The sequence below is a fragment of the Neoarius graeffei genome, chromosome 11 (genome assembly GCF_027579695.1).
Source record: "Neoarius graeffei isolate fNeoGra1 chromosome 11, fNeoGra1.pri, whole genome shotgun sequence".
NCBI lineage: Eukaryota > Metazoa > Chordata > Actinopteri > Siluriformes > Ariidae > Neoarius > Neoarius graeffei.
This window is the reverse complement of record NC_083579.1, coordinates 14,241,612-14,256,890: the sequence shown is the minus strand read 5'-3', so window position 1 is coordinate 14,256,890 and position 15,279 is coordinate 14,241,612. Positions and strand designations below refer to the sequence as shown.

The 15,279-nt window shown below is 40.0% G+C and overlaps 1 protein-coding gene across 3 annotated transcripts in view; it reads left to right on the top strand.

Moving 5' to 3' along the window:
• Positions 1 to 14,438, top strand: part of LOC132894124 (histone-lysine N-methyltransferase PRDM9-like) — a 51,680-nt gene extending 37,242 nt beyond the window's left edge. For all 3 annotated transcript variants that reach the window (XM_060933469.1, XM_060933467.1, XM_060933466.1), the window contains 3 exons: positions 5,043 to 5,110; positions 5,298 to 5,476; positions 10,285 to 14,438. In XM_060933469.1, coding sequence (XP_060789452.1) covers positions 5,043 to 5,110; positions 5,298 to 5,476; positions 10,285 to 11,468 — 1,431 coding nt within the window. In that variant the 3' untranslated portion in view covers positions 11,469 to 14,438. The remainder of the gene's footprint in view (positions 1 to 5,042; positions 5,111 to 5,297; positions 5,477 to 10,284) is intronic.
• Positions 14,439 to 15,279: the final 841 nt, after the last annotated feature.

Here is a 15,279-nt window from a genome sequence, read left to right as displayed (position 1 = left end):
AGAATCTTGGAACAAACAGTGAAGGAATCCAATTTTCCCGTTGATTTAGAAGCTGAACACAGAACGACACCGCGTTTTTCATCATGCGTTAGTTAGCCCAGGGGTGTTTCTATTCTAGGTAAGACCGGAGAAAGTCAAGTTTTTCTGGGGCTTGTATTTTTTTTTTAACAGAAATTGGCATTGATAGGTTGGGGAGGTAAAATCTAGCTTTACAAGGTAATATCACCCCCACACATTCCAAGGTTATGACCTTGTTATTAGCGATTTTTGCACTGCTCATTTTAACTTTATGTCGTTCAATTCAGTTTCTGTCTCCTTATTGTGAAGTTATTATAATAACTTAATGTCTCAGGAAGCTGAAGCATTTGGCAATTGACTTAAACATCACGAGTAAAATTGATCAGTTCAATAAAAATATATAATTTCCTGCTGACATACCTCTCCTCCTTTACAACCACAAAGACACCAATTCTAAGCCAAATTATTATTTTGCAACATTCAAAATCCCAGATGACCTCCAAGTTGGTTGTTTTCTATTAATCTCTTACTTTGTTTTGAGGGCAAAAGTACTGGGGGCTATAGTGGTGCTTGAAAGTTTGTGAACCCTTTAGAATTGTCTATATTTCTGCATAAATATGACCTAAAACAACATCAGATTTTCACACAAGTCCTAAAAGTAGATAAAGAGAACCCAGTTAAACAAATGAGACAAAAATATTATACTTGGTCATTTATTTATTGAGGAAAATGATCCAATATTACATATCTGTGAGTGGCAAAAGTATGTGAACCTTTGCTTTGAGTATCTGGTGTGGAACCCCCCCCCCCAGGCAATAACTGCAACTAAACATTTCCGGTAACTGTTGATCAGTCCTGCACACCGGCTTGGATGAATTTTAGCCCATTCCTTCATACAGAACAGCTTCAACTCTGGGATGTTGGTGGGTTTCCTCACATGAACTGCTCGCTTCAGGTCCTTCCACAACATTTTGATTGGATTAAGGTCAGGACTTTGACTTGGCCATTCCAAAACGTTAACTTTTTATTCTTCTTTAACCATTCTTTGGGAGAACGACTTGTGTGCTGAGGGTCGTTGTCTTGCTGCATGACCCACCTTCTCTTGAGATTCAGTTCATGGACAGATGTCCTGACATTTTCCTGAAGAATTCGCTGGTATAATGCAGAATTCATTGTTCCATCAATGATGGCAAGCCATCCTGGCCCAGATGAAGCAAAACGGGCCAAAACCATGTTTCACAGATGGGATAAGGTTCTTATGCTGGAATGCAGTGTTTTCCTTTCTCCAATCATAAGACTCCTCATTTAAACCAAAAAGTTCTATTTTGGTCTCATCTGTCCACAAAACATTTTTCCAATAGCCTTCTGGCTTGTCCACGTGATCTTTAGCAAACTGCAGACGAGCAACAACGTTCTTTTTGGAGAGCAGTGGCTTTCTCCTTGCAACCCTGCCATGCACACCACTGCTGTTCAGTGTTCTCCTGATGGTGGACTCATGAACATTAACATTAGCCAATGTGAGAGAGACCTTCAGTTGCTTAGAAGTTACCCTGGGGTCCTTTGTGACCTCGCCGACTATTACACGCCTTGCTCTTGGAGTGATCTTTGTTGGTCGACCACTCCTGGGGAGGGTAACAATGGTCTTGAATTTCCTCTATTTGTACACAATCTATCTGACTGTGGATTGGTGGAGTCCAAACTCTTTAGAGATGGTTTTGTAACCTTTTCCCTCCTGATGAGCATCAACAACACTTTTTCTGAGGTCCTCAGAAATCTCCTTTGTTCGTGCCATGATTACACTTCCACAAACATGTGTTGTGAAGATCAGACTTTGATAGATCCTTGTTCTTTAAATAAAACAGGGTGTCCACTCACACCTGATTGTCATCCCATTGATTGAAAACACCTGACTCTAATTTCACCTTCAAATTAACTGCTAATCTGAGAGGTTTACATACTTTTGCCACTCACAGATATGTAATATTGGATCATTTTTCTCAATAAATAAATGACCAAGTATAATATTTTTCTCTCATTTGTTTAACTGGGTTCTCTTTATCTACTTTTAGGACTTGTGTGAAAATCTGATGATGTTTTAGGTCATATTTATGCAGAACTATAGAAATTTCTAAAGGGTTCACAAACTTTCAAGCATCACTGTATAGTCCTGAGTGATGGGGGGCCTAACGACACTACTGCATTAGCCACAGAAACTCCACACGCCATGCCGCACAAAACGGAGCCCTTCAGTTGTTTGCTGGCTGGCTGCACTTTCACTTTTGGTGTTTTTCTTTTTTTAACTGCCCCCTGCATTACTGACACTGTCCAGTGTGCTTGGGGACAGTCGGGGCTCTGAGTGTGCCTCTCCCATGGCTGTTTTGGCCCTTAAATCATCTTCAGTGCTGGAAGAAGCTCGCCGAAAAAACTTCATCATCTTAGACTGTGCCATTATTCGGTTCACGCAGAGGCAATTACACCACCACACCAGGCCGATTAAGATGCACTGCGCTTGGTCAAAAACTTGGTGCCCATTTGGTCATTATGTGTAATCAGTTTTTATTGGTCACAAGCATGTGCTTATTGTTGACTCTCTGGCTTCCCACCATCTCTTCGCTGGGGTTGGAGTTCAGCAAACTGAAGGATTTGTGGAGGGATTTCTAGAAAAGATGACTTATGATAATGATGACAAATGCATTCGTCAATGTGACGACTGCTCGTAATTTTCTCATCGTCACTGATGGATTATGTTCGTCAATGACAAGTGTGACGAGCACCAGCGGGAACCCTGAGTGAGCCTTTTGAACGTCAGTCATTATCAGAAAACTCCTTATCTTCACCTTCCAATTCATCATTATGTGCAAATTGACCTTCAGTGTGTTCAATAATTTCCTCTTTAAATGATGCAAACATATCTTTCATCTCAGCTCGCCAAGACACAGGTGGGGGTGAGTCAAGAGCACTTTCATCCATGGTGAATCGTCACTATAAAACAAATAACTTGAGTAAAACTATGAGCTTCAATGAGCAAATAAGTAGAATTCATTATCTTATTGTTTTCCTTCCCTTTACATGCGTTTTTGTTCTAACTACAAGCATCTTGCAACCAGTAGAAATGGTTGGCTAGTACTTCAGTGTCCCTGAGGTAGATACTGGTTCATCTCAACTCGAGAAACTGCAGCTTTCTTTGTCCTAAATGTTGAAACAGGGAAACTATAACTTTATTTCCCTGAATAATTGCCTACATTAAGTATTATGGCAGTGTAAGTTAGGCACGGAGAACTCTACTTAGAACTGTTATGGGTGCCAAAAAAACACTGCAAAATTTGCCTTTAATCCGGCTAACTTTCACTAATGCTCTGTAAAAGAAGAAAAATAAATAAATTAAAGCAGAATAACATTCTGTGGCAGTGGGGATATGGTCAAGCGTTGGCTGTGAATGGTGAAGAGTCAGGTTGAACCACTCAGTGACGTGATGAGGTGCCCCTGTGTCAAATTACTGGTGGTCTACAGTCATGGCCAAAAGTTTTGAGACTGAGACAAATTTTGGTTTTCACAAAGTTTGCTGCTTCAGTGTTTTTAGATCTTTTTGTCAGATGTTTCTATGGTATACTGAAGTACAATTATAAGTATTTCCTAAGTTTCAAAGGCTTTTATTGACAAATACATCAAGTGTATGCAAAGAGTCAGTATTTACAGTGTTGACCCTTCTTTTTCAAGAGTCCTGCAATTTGACCTGGCATGCTAGATATCAGCTTCTGGGCCAAATCCTGACTGATGGCAACTCATTCTTGCATAATCAGTGCTTGGAGTTTATCACAATTTTTGGGTTTTTGTTTGTCCACTCGCTTTTTGAGGATTGACCACAGGTTCTTGATGGGATTAAGATCTGGGGAGTTTCCTGGCCATGGACCCAAAATTTCACTGTTTTATTCCCCGAGCCACTTGGCACCATGTCACTTGTGACATGGTGCTCCATCATGCTGGAAAAAGCATTGCTCATCACCAAATTGCTCCTGGATCATTGGGAGAAGTTGCTCTTGGAGGATGTTTTTGATACCATTCTTTAGTCATGGCCGTGTTCTTAGGCAAAATTGTGAGGAAGCCCATTCCTTTGGATGAGAAGCAACCCCACACATGAATAGTTTCAGGATGCTTTAGTGTTGGCATGACACAGGACTCATGGTAGGGCTCACCTTTTCTTCTCCAGATAGTCATTTTTCCAGGTGTCCCAAACAGTCTGAAGGGGGCTTCATCAGAGAAAATAACTTTTTGCATGACTTTTTGCAGACTGTAGAGGACTGGGGTAAAGTTATTTTCTCTGATGAAGCCCCCTTCAGACTGTCATCCAGCAATAGCCCTCCTGCAGTAGCCTCTCTTAAAACTACAGGACACATTTTACAACAAAACATTGACTAGAATTGGACTGAAGTTGAGTTCCACTGATTAAATTTTGATGAAAACGAAACAAAAAGAGAGACTAAAATAAAACTACAATTTTCAGTCCAAGACTACAACAAAATTTAAAATTCTTTAAATTCAAAATTAACACTGCTATACTGAACTAAACCATCATTACTTCCAAACACTTTTGGCAAATAAATGACTTGTACAAATCCAAAACATTTTATATAAAACCCATTTAGTGACCGAACTGACTTTTTAAAGTTGAGCATTTTTGTAGCGGTCTCAAAACAGACCAAAACACAAGGGACAGATATTTATCAGAGAGGTCTGATTGACAGCACAGTTTTGCCATGTCAAAGATGTCAAGCCTTTTATGAGAAACCTTTCGTTTACCTAAATTCTGAAAAAGCCTTGCCTGCATTTTCCTATCATTACTAAATTCATCTCGGAACTTGTCGGCTGTTTTGTGAATCTAAAGATACAGTCAAGAACCTTTAATTCAGCCTTCATGATGCTTAATATAATATTGGCATGAGCCATCATTCTCGTTTCTGTATACCTTGTTTAAAGGTATAGATTGAGTTTAGTGAAGAAAATGTAAATGTGGTATTTTTCGACAGATATGCAGGAACATGCAGTGTGAAGAATACATAGATGCCAAAAGAGAGATGCATGTGAATTGGATGAGGTGAGGAATACACCAGTTGGTCTTTTTAGTGATTTTATTTTACAGCTCCTCATTTGTTGGAAGAACTTTATCTTCTCGCTGTCACTGATTATCTCTGCCATGTGTTCTCTAAATCTGTAACTCTGATCTGATTTTTATATTTTCTGGAACGTTGCCGCACTCTCTTTTTTTTTTTTTTTTTTTTTAGGTATGTGAATTGTACCCGTAACGATGAAGAACAGAATCTTGTGGCATTTCAGTATCAAGGGGGAATTCTGTATCGTTGCTGTCGACCCATTAACCCAGGACAGGAGCTCTTGGTGTGGTTTGAAGAGGAGTACACCAAAGAACTTCGTCCTGTACCTACAGGAACAGCCAGACAGCAAGGTGTTAGTCTGATATAGATGTTGTTTTCTGCATCATCTCGTGACACATTTCTTAGCTTAACAGTGTTTCTGGGATGAAAGTTGTTGTTGTACATTGCAGTCTACAATAACCAGAGCACTCCTCCAGAGAACTGATTTTGGCCAGTTCCACCAACCAGGTAGGTCTTCTCGATCATATGACAGTGACCAACTAGAGAGGGTGAAGTCTGTCAGCTTCCTTTGAGACACATGAAGTCAGCCCACTGCATCTCTTGCTGTTACGAGTCCTCTGTAAAGTCTGGCTCTTGCCCATAAGAGTGCTAATTAATCTACATTTCTCACAAGTAAAACTAATACTAATTACAGAAGAAGAATAGAGATCTTGCAGTCACGTGACCGGAAAGTACACAGCCGCCATCTTGTCGGTCAACAGCACAGCTGAATACTGCTGCACTCGTGTACAGAATGGATCAATTTCAACCGACGGACTACACGGCTCATTTTTCTAATGAACAGATAACTAGATATATGTCTAAAATAAACGATCTACAGATTAGTGACCCTTATGGCTTTCTGGACAGAGTTTTCACGACCGTGTCAGTGGATATGGAACTGCCAGAGGTGGAATACCCGGACGTGTATAATTACCTCATCAACTTTCCCTCGCTGTTCAGTGGTGAAGCACTGCGTGCTTATAAATCTCTGGACAGTTATCTTTACAGAAATTCAGGATTTGTCAGCGACTCAGATGTGGCATCTTGTAAACAAGAAAATGATCCTCACTGGATGGGTAAGTCACTTAAGTATTGAGTATAGCACTGACCAGCCGATTATAGAATAAGGTAATTCCAAATCGTCCGTCTTGTTTACCTGGCGTTGGAGAGGTAGAGGTTTAGCAGTGGAGATTTGAGTGGCTGTTTTCTGAGCTTAGTCAACAGGCCGGCTCTGCAGCCTTGCTTTTGCTTCCTCTCCCGGCGCTGCCTCCTTCGCTTTGCTTCCAATAACAATCCACGGAGACCCAGCTGGTCTCGCTATCTCGTCCGGAATGTTTTTTTTTCTCATCCGGAATGTTGTGCATGCGATGGAAATCGCTACAAACCGTCATTTTCTGCTGGAAACCAATGTCCAGTAAGTCCATACGGTTGTAGTGGATATTGAAGTCCGGTACAGACGAACAACACACAAAAAACATAAACGTGCACAGGTAGGGAGAGCTTGTAGCCGCAGCTGTTGTAGTAGAATTGTATATAGTAGGTTTTTCCAGAAGAAAAGGTAGAAGCAGAAGTAGAAGGCGGAAATATGGCGTTTGACCGACAAGATGGCGTCTGTCACAATCTGGATCGGCTGTGACGTCACATGCAAGTGCTCCATAGCTAAACATCTTCCACTCAACATCATGAATAAACTCAATGTTGTTTATTCTGAAATACTGTGGATTGTATTTGTGTTTCGAGCCATTTCCTGATGAGGACTATGAAGAGCATGGTGTCCTGCTTTTAAGCAAAATTGTTGTTTGTAAAAGCAATGTAGCAGTAGGTGAAAAATGAAGGAAAAAAATGTTTTCTAACCAATAAATGCACCATGTCTTCTTGAAATCATTCGTGGATAAGATCTGATCTTATGGATAAGATGGACACTTTTTTTTTTCTTTACTTTTGAACAATCTGGTTACATTGGGCATTTGTTAAAATTTTATGAAGATTTGGGAAAAGCTTTGCTAAAAATGTCAGATTTACAAAAGGCTGATTTGCTTTGGATTCATGTGCATGTTGATGACTGCAAATCACCCATAAATTAGGTGGTTTGGCCACACCCCAGCTCATCTGCATTTGGTGAAGTCCGCAAAACTAAAACGGAACAAAAAAGTCACGATTATCATGGGCACCAAGCACAGCACACAGGGAAACGCCCCCCCCCCCCCCCCAAAAAGCAAGAAAAAGAGGATTTTTGCATAAACTGAAGGATTTCTTTTATATTTTAATGACTATTTGAATATTCAAAAATCATAACCCAACTCTAAGGTTACTTGTTTGATGCTGGATATATAGTAAACCACAAAATACTGTTGCATTTTTATTCATCATGCACAGTTTAATCAGAAGTAGCATAAAACGCACACCCTATGGATCCTGAGTGGCACAGTGGAAAAGTGTCCTCCCATCATCCTCCTCAACATTTGGAGATTACCACTTTGAATCCTGATGATGCTATGGCCATCTCTGTTTGGGAGCTCAAAAGAGAAAATTTGTCTGGGCTTTCTGCGAGGAAGTGGTCACATGCTCTCTCTCCCATGTCAATTATGCTAGTGAGTCATGGACATCTGTGAGCTCATGCACATTCATATGGAAGTGAGTGGATTGGGCTTTCCTCTGAGTGTGTTATGCTGCCCGTTGACATTGTATAAGTAAAAGATGCGGTCAACTGGTGTTACTTGCCTCGGAGGAAGCATGTGATAGCCTTAGCCCTCCCTGGTTGGTTGCTGTTGTGTGATATGGGAGAGCAGTCTGATGGGTGGGAATTGGCCATGGATAAATTAGGGAGAAAATTAGGGGAAATAACGCATGCCCTGTCACAGCAAACACACAATTTAGGATCATGATGTAAGACCTCCCCATATCCTTGACTTGCAAGTGACGTCAAAGCAAAATAGAAACCCGGATGCTGACCATGTTGGTGGATATACAAATGTGGGGTCAAGTGACATTCTATACAAAACGTAGTCATGCGTGCACAACTCTTTGTTTTTCCACTGCTTTAAGCATTCTTTTAGCTATTCCATATCTTTGTGCTGTATATGTTTGTGGTCACAACAGTACTCGTGACCGTGGCACGTTCTGATTGTTTTAGAATTTTGCCCGTGATTCGGAAAGAGGGCGAGGAAACTCTGAGGCTTAGTACAGAGAGGAGACAAGCATGGCTGACCAACATCGGCAGGGCTGATTGAGCACAGGCTAAAACCAAAACAGCTCGTGTTTGCAGTAATCATTTTATCTCGAGTGAGATTCAAAAACTTTCTCGATAATATCATGGAAGAATTTTATTTCATGTTGCTAGAATTTTGCTGAAAAATGAGCATTCTCTTGTCGTGGTTCACTCGGTCGTTGTTATAATTTTAACACGTGTTACTATTTCGTGTCTAGGAGCACCAGCAAAATTATATGATAGAAACAATCCAGACTGGGCGCCCACTCAGAAAACGGGCTATGTTTCGTCCAAGGTCAGATTTGATTCTTCGGCAGTCAAAACAGATAGCACACGATATCTGGGTACTTGATGGTCGGTAGAAGCATCTTGTCTTCAGAAAAGTCTGACTTTTTTAAATAATATGAGTCAAAACCACATATATCTATCTACTTTTTGGATCGACTCTTCGTTCGACTGTTCAAATCATGGTAATACTGAGTAAATTCAGCATTGTTTACAGACATGCTTTCAGTGGCTGCCATCCTCGTTGCTTTGTATATCCACCATCATGGCGGATGCTAATGACTTGGCACATTTTGATCACATGGTTGCAAGTCATCTATTACAGGAATGCGCAAGGGGGGAAAAGTTAATACCTTCAGTGCAATACAAGCAACTGGTTGGATAGAAATTAGTTGAACACATACGTGCAGCGTGTCTGAACCAAGTGAAGTTGTTAATTGACTAATACAGATGTTAGTGAAGCCCATCAAGCATTATACGATCAATTAAAACACATTTGCTTTATTTCAGGAGCATATGTGATGATGGTTATATTATCAAGCAATTTAACAAGAAATAATATTATTTTTAGTATTAAATTCAATAATTCCCCAAGAGTCATCACATCGCACATCACATTATCTCTAGCCGCTTTATCCTTCTACAGGGTCGCAGGCAAGCTGGAGCCTATCCCAGCTGACTACGGGCGAAAGGCGGGGTACACCCTGGACAAGTCGCCAGGTCCCCCAAGAGTCATGCCATGCAGAAATAATTTTTTGAATAATGTTTCTTTTTAACTCCTTACTCTAATATTAAGGGACAAGTAGCATCCAATGAACAAATGAACAAACATATGGAGGTTTGTCTGCTTTATTACTCCAAACCACACCTTGGCATTCTTCAAGTACTCCAGTAAGGAAATTCCTATACTGCTGCAGACCTACTTGAATACCGTCTGAACCGTTGCAGTGTGTCCCTTTTTTATATGCCTGCATTTCTGCATGGCTATTTTTATGTCTCAATTTATGTTAGCTTGCTTTCTCTCATCAGTTACATTAACATGAATCAACTGGGTTTCACAAAATCCCACAAAATTTAATTTCATTAAATGTGTGTATAATCAAAACTAATAAGTGTCTTAAATGTGGCAGCCTTATCCACATATAAAATCCAGTTGTAAAAATACAGACTTTCTTGTGTAAATGCTATTGGTAAATCTAATCATATCCGGCTCGATAAATAAGACCCATTGTTGTCTCTTTTCAGAACCTTGAATGCTTGGGCCGAGTTTACTTCTCAGTCCTGGACGAGCTGTAAATAAGGCTATGCTTGCCATTACCTATACTTGACGTATCAGACAGAAACCAACAACTCCCCCTTGGTCGCTCAGACCCACGGGGCTATGGCCAATGCTGTGCATAACTGCTATTCCAGCACCGTATTGAATCTAGCAGTATTCCTAGCTAGAGGCTGCTATATTTTAGTCCTCAAATTTTTTTTGTCTCAGTCTTCATTCATGTAGATTCTTGCATGTTTGAGGTTCAGTAAATATGCTCCCTGACAGTGGATTAATGTTGTTAGATTTTATCATCTTGTTGAATTTCATGTTCATTTTCTGGTATTTTTTTCTTTTCACTTCTCCAGAAGTAAAGGACACTCTGCTGCAGGTGTTTTCCTGCTCCACATGTCCTCGTTCCTATGCATCTCAAATTGACATCGACAAACACATCCAGAGATGCCATTACAAACAATATGTGAGACTTCGGGAATCAAGAGAGATTAAATATGAACTTCAAATCCCCTCCAAATGCTCCAGTAGTGAGCCCACATCAACTGATACTCTCAGTTCTGACACATCTCATAATGATATACAGAAGGGAATTCACCACTGCTCAGACGGTGGAACAAGTTTTGGTCATCAGAATGCACTCAAGACAAACCAGCACCTTCACACAGGAGGAAATCCACATTACTGCTCCCAGTGTGGAAAGAGTTTTACTCGTCAGAGTCATCTCCAAAAACACCAGCGTATTCACACAGGAGAGAAGCCGTATCACTGCTCACAGTGTGGAAAGAATTTTACTCATCAGAGTAATCTCCAAACACACCAGCGCATTCACACAGGAGAGAAGCCGTATCACTGCTCACAGTGTGGAAAGAGTTTTCCTCGTCAGAGTGATCTCCAAAAACACCAGCGCATTCATACAGGAGAGAAGCCATATCACTGCTCCCAGTGTGGAAAGAGTTTTACTCACCAGAGTAATCTGCAAATACACCAGCGCATTCACACAGGTGAGAAGCCGTATCACTGCTCACAGTGTGGAAAGAGTTTTACTCATCAGAGTAATCTGCAAACACACCAGCGCATTCATACAGGAGAGAAGCCATATCACTGCTCACAGTGTGGAAAGAGTTTTACTCGTCAGAGTAATCTCCAAAAACATCACCGCATTCACACAGGAGAGAAGCCATATCACTGCTCACAGTGTGGAAAGAGTTTTACTCAGCAGAGTCATCTCCAACAACACCACCGCATTCACACAGGAGAGAAGCCATATCACTGCTCACAGTGTGGAAAGAGTTTTGCTCATCAGAGTGATCTCCAGAAACACCAGCGCATTCACACAGGAGAGAAGCCGTACCACTGCTCACAGTGTGGAAAGAGTTTTACTCGTCAGAGTGATCTCCGAAAACACCGGCGCATTCACACAGGAGAGAAGCCTCATCACTGCTCACAGTGTGGAAAGACGTTTACTTATTCTGTTACATTTAAGACCCACGAGTGCATCAAGTTAGAGACATTGCATGATTTAAAGTTGTCAAATTAAATATGGTTGAGTTATTAACCTGAAAATGACCTGTACTTTGAACTTTATGACCATTTTTTAAAATATGTAACCTTAGAGATGTTTAAAATAAGTGTTTTTGTTGGTTTGTTTTCTTTTTATCTTAAGTAGTCATTAATTACCATTGTACAAGTGATGATTTAACTGCAACACTGTTCGTTGTAGTACTGCAGCATGAGACTAATTGTTAATGGAATTATTACTGCTCAGGAGTTTAATGTACTATGTTTGAAAGGAATGTGCATCAAACCAAATGAGTATGTCGTATTTAAATGAAGCTATATGCATCAGCCTCGTCTGACTGGCCAAGGAGACGGCGTCAGTTATTTATAATGATGATCTCAGCAATATACAAAAACCTGAACAAAAATTCAATCTGTTCGTAGTTCTTTATCCTAACATATGTCGCAAAAAAAAGTCTCCCCAGTTGATTTAGCTAATTTTTTTTTTTTACAGACGCATGGTCTATTTTCTAAATTCCTTTGTGAATTTGCATATTTCATCTAAAAACCTGGTTGTTTCTTCAGACAAATAATTAATTGCTGGAGAATTTAATATTCTTTTTGATAACCTGGAAGACCCTCTGAGAACAGCATCCGTGTTCATTCTCGATTCAGTAAAAGTTAATCAGAATGTTCTAGGACCCACTCATAATGGTGTTCGCACTCCTCAATCTAATACTGGCGTTCATATTTTTTATATATATATATCGAAAATGTTATCACATTTCCACAGTCTGAAGCTCCCTCAGATCATTATCTCCTCTCATTTGAAACGTGACTACAATATGAGATATAAACAAGAATATATGCACCTTGCCACACCATTACATCAAAAGTACATTCACATCAACTACTGCACAAGGTTGGATCAATAGTCTCCCAGAATTATCAACGCCAACTGGATCACCGTCAGACCCCACAGAACTTGATTGGCCAACTGTAGCTTTGTAACAGAGGAAAGTTCCTCTGAGGTGGAAGTTGTCAGTGCGCAGGTGTCAGTAATGGTGGACATATGATTTTTAGCTCTGGTCTTATTTTTATTTAAGTTGAGCCTGGGTGGTATACAAAGATTTCATATACCAGCTGTATCTATGCTCAGCTTTTATAGAGTTGTTGGAGTAGATTTTTGTGGCAAGAATGTGCTGGTGATGGAATTTTATAGTTCAAATGTGAAAGTGGTAAAACACTTTTCCCATCCAAGCTTGATATGTCAAATGATATCTGTATGGACGAAGCATGGTATTCTTAATCATCGCACTCAAGGAACATCACATTTGTCTGGATCTAAGTGTCTGTATGGATGTGGAAGTTAATCCAGGCCCTGAAAGTGAAACCAGTACATGGATGGAGAAAAGTATTGAGAACAGCAAACTGATTTTAAATATACGAAAAGGGACTTTCTCAGACTCAGAAAATTGGTAAAATTGAAACCTGCTCCAGCTGTTTACCACAATCTCAAAATGTTCAGTCTGTTCAGATATCAAGGTTCCTGAAGAGGCAATAAGCATTATGAGAGTCAGACGAATTTTACCAATAACTTGGCCATATCATTTGAAAACAAGCCTATTCCTGTGGTGCAAACCCTCGGCAGGATTATTCCCCGATAATTCGCTGGAGGTGTATCTCTGGCGAACTTGATACAAATCACACAATGGGTGTCTGCTATTGCAGGAACATTAAATACAGATTTTGCTGTGCCAGAATATTTTATTTACAAACGTTTGCAGTCTCGGCAAAACTAAAAATAGAGTTAAGTGGTTATAGCACTCAAAGCCGATTTGAATAAGAATGATATTGATGTATGCGTAATATTGGGGAGACATATAAACCAGATATGCCGGATAGTCAACATGCCAAGCTATAAGATATTTAGATGGGAGAGAAATTGGTTCGAGCTGGATTATAGGAGTAAAAGTGAAATCCCCATTTATGTGCGACATAACCTGGATGTTACTGATGTCTATAGATCTAAACTTGATGAACTGGTATGTTTGACTTTAAGATTACCTTTGGGACATCAGTTGGTAGTTTATCGTGTTCATCATCTGCCTGAATATAACTATAAAGAATCTGACTTTATGAACGATATAATTGAACTTGTGGACAGTGTCTTAGGTTCCCATTCTGACACGGTTTTTATTTGCGGTGATAATGTGAACAAGATGGATATTAACCAACTGCAACAATTATTTGGATGGAATGCACTTATGTTGACTTTCCAAAAAGAGAAACTTTGTGTTTATATAATGTGTTGACTAATCACAAACACCTTTTTGGAAAATGCTCTCCTTTGAATATGCTAACTAAGACTGATCATTCTGAGGTTATTTTGACAGTGGGGTACAAACTTAAACCAACTCGCTGTCAAGTTTTGATTCGGGATTGCCGTGAACGTCACAAGATCGCTTTTTATCAAGCTCTTGAGAATGAAAATTGGGACCAAATTTTGTCTGCTTACGATCTGGATCAAGTGGTTGAAAGTGGCCATTATTTTGGGACATTTGGAAAGCTGTATGCTTCAGCGATCAATGTCTGTCTTCACAGGATCCATTCTGGATGTCTCCCTTGGTTAAATTTATACTCAAAACCATAAATAGAATTTCAGCTTCTAATATGCACCAACTTCGGCATTTGAAAAATTGTATTTCCCATCTCATAAATGAGAACAGAAGCACTTGCTCGCAGCTCCAATAGGTAGCCATCGGTGGTGGGAGGAAGTCGAGTCACGGTTGCAATGACGTATATCCCTGCTACCAGTATTGGCCTGGATAATGAGAGATTAGTCCAGCTAAATGACTACTTTGGAACTTTATGTACCGATGACACCTAAAGTTGTGGTCAGAAGTTTACATACAGTGATATGAATGTCATCTTGGATATGAATGTCATGGCATTATTTGGACTTTCAGTCATTTCTTTGAACTGTTCTTTTTTGTGGCAGAAAGATTGTACAGCATCTTTAATAAAAAAAAAATTTGAATTTGGTGCACAAGTTTTAATTTTCTTTGGGTTTTCTGAAATCAACACAAGGTCAAAATTATACATACATGGTCAAAAATTTCCATATGCTCACTTAGATTATTAATTCATAGGTGCTGAAACTTCCAAAATGTCTTTTATCTTGTCAAGGCTGATGTCTCTTAACTTCCTGTTGGTGATCATGATTGACTCCAGCTGGTAGCTTCTCTGTGCCTTCATAAAAAGGGTTTGTTTACAGCACTCATTGTATTGATCAACACAGAGTAAAATGGGAAAGTCCAAGGATCTCAGTTCAGATCTGAGAAAGAGGATTGCAGATATACACAACTCCGGAATGTCTCTTGGAGCTGTTTCTAAACAACTGCAAATTCCAAGATCAGTTCAAACAATTGTATCCAAGTTATTGTGAGGTGTAGTCACTTTGCCAAGCCACTTTGCTTCAAGAAAACCCAAACTGTCACCCTCAACTGAAAGGAAATTGGTTTGGATGGTCAGGAACAACCTGGAAACCACCATGGCACAGCCCTGCCATGAACTGGAAGCTGACGGATCACTTTCTACAGTTCAGATCACCGTTTTTTCCGAAAGAAATCCTGACAGACCAAGGCACTACATTTATGTCACACACACTGCGCGAACTGTATGGGTTATTGGGAATTAAGTCTATCCTCACCAGTGTCCATCACCCACGAATGGATGGCTTAGTGGAAAGGTTTAATCAAACACTCAAAAACTTAATTCGGAAATTTGTAAGTGAGGATGCACGTAATTGGGAAATGGCTCGAGCCCCTGTTATTTGCAGCACAAGAGGT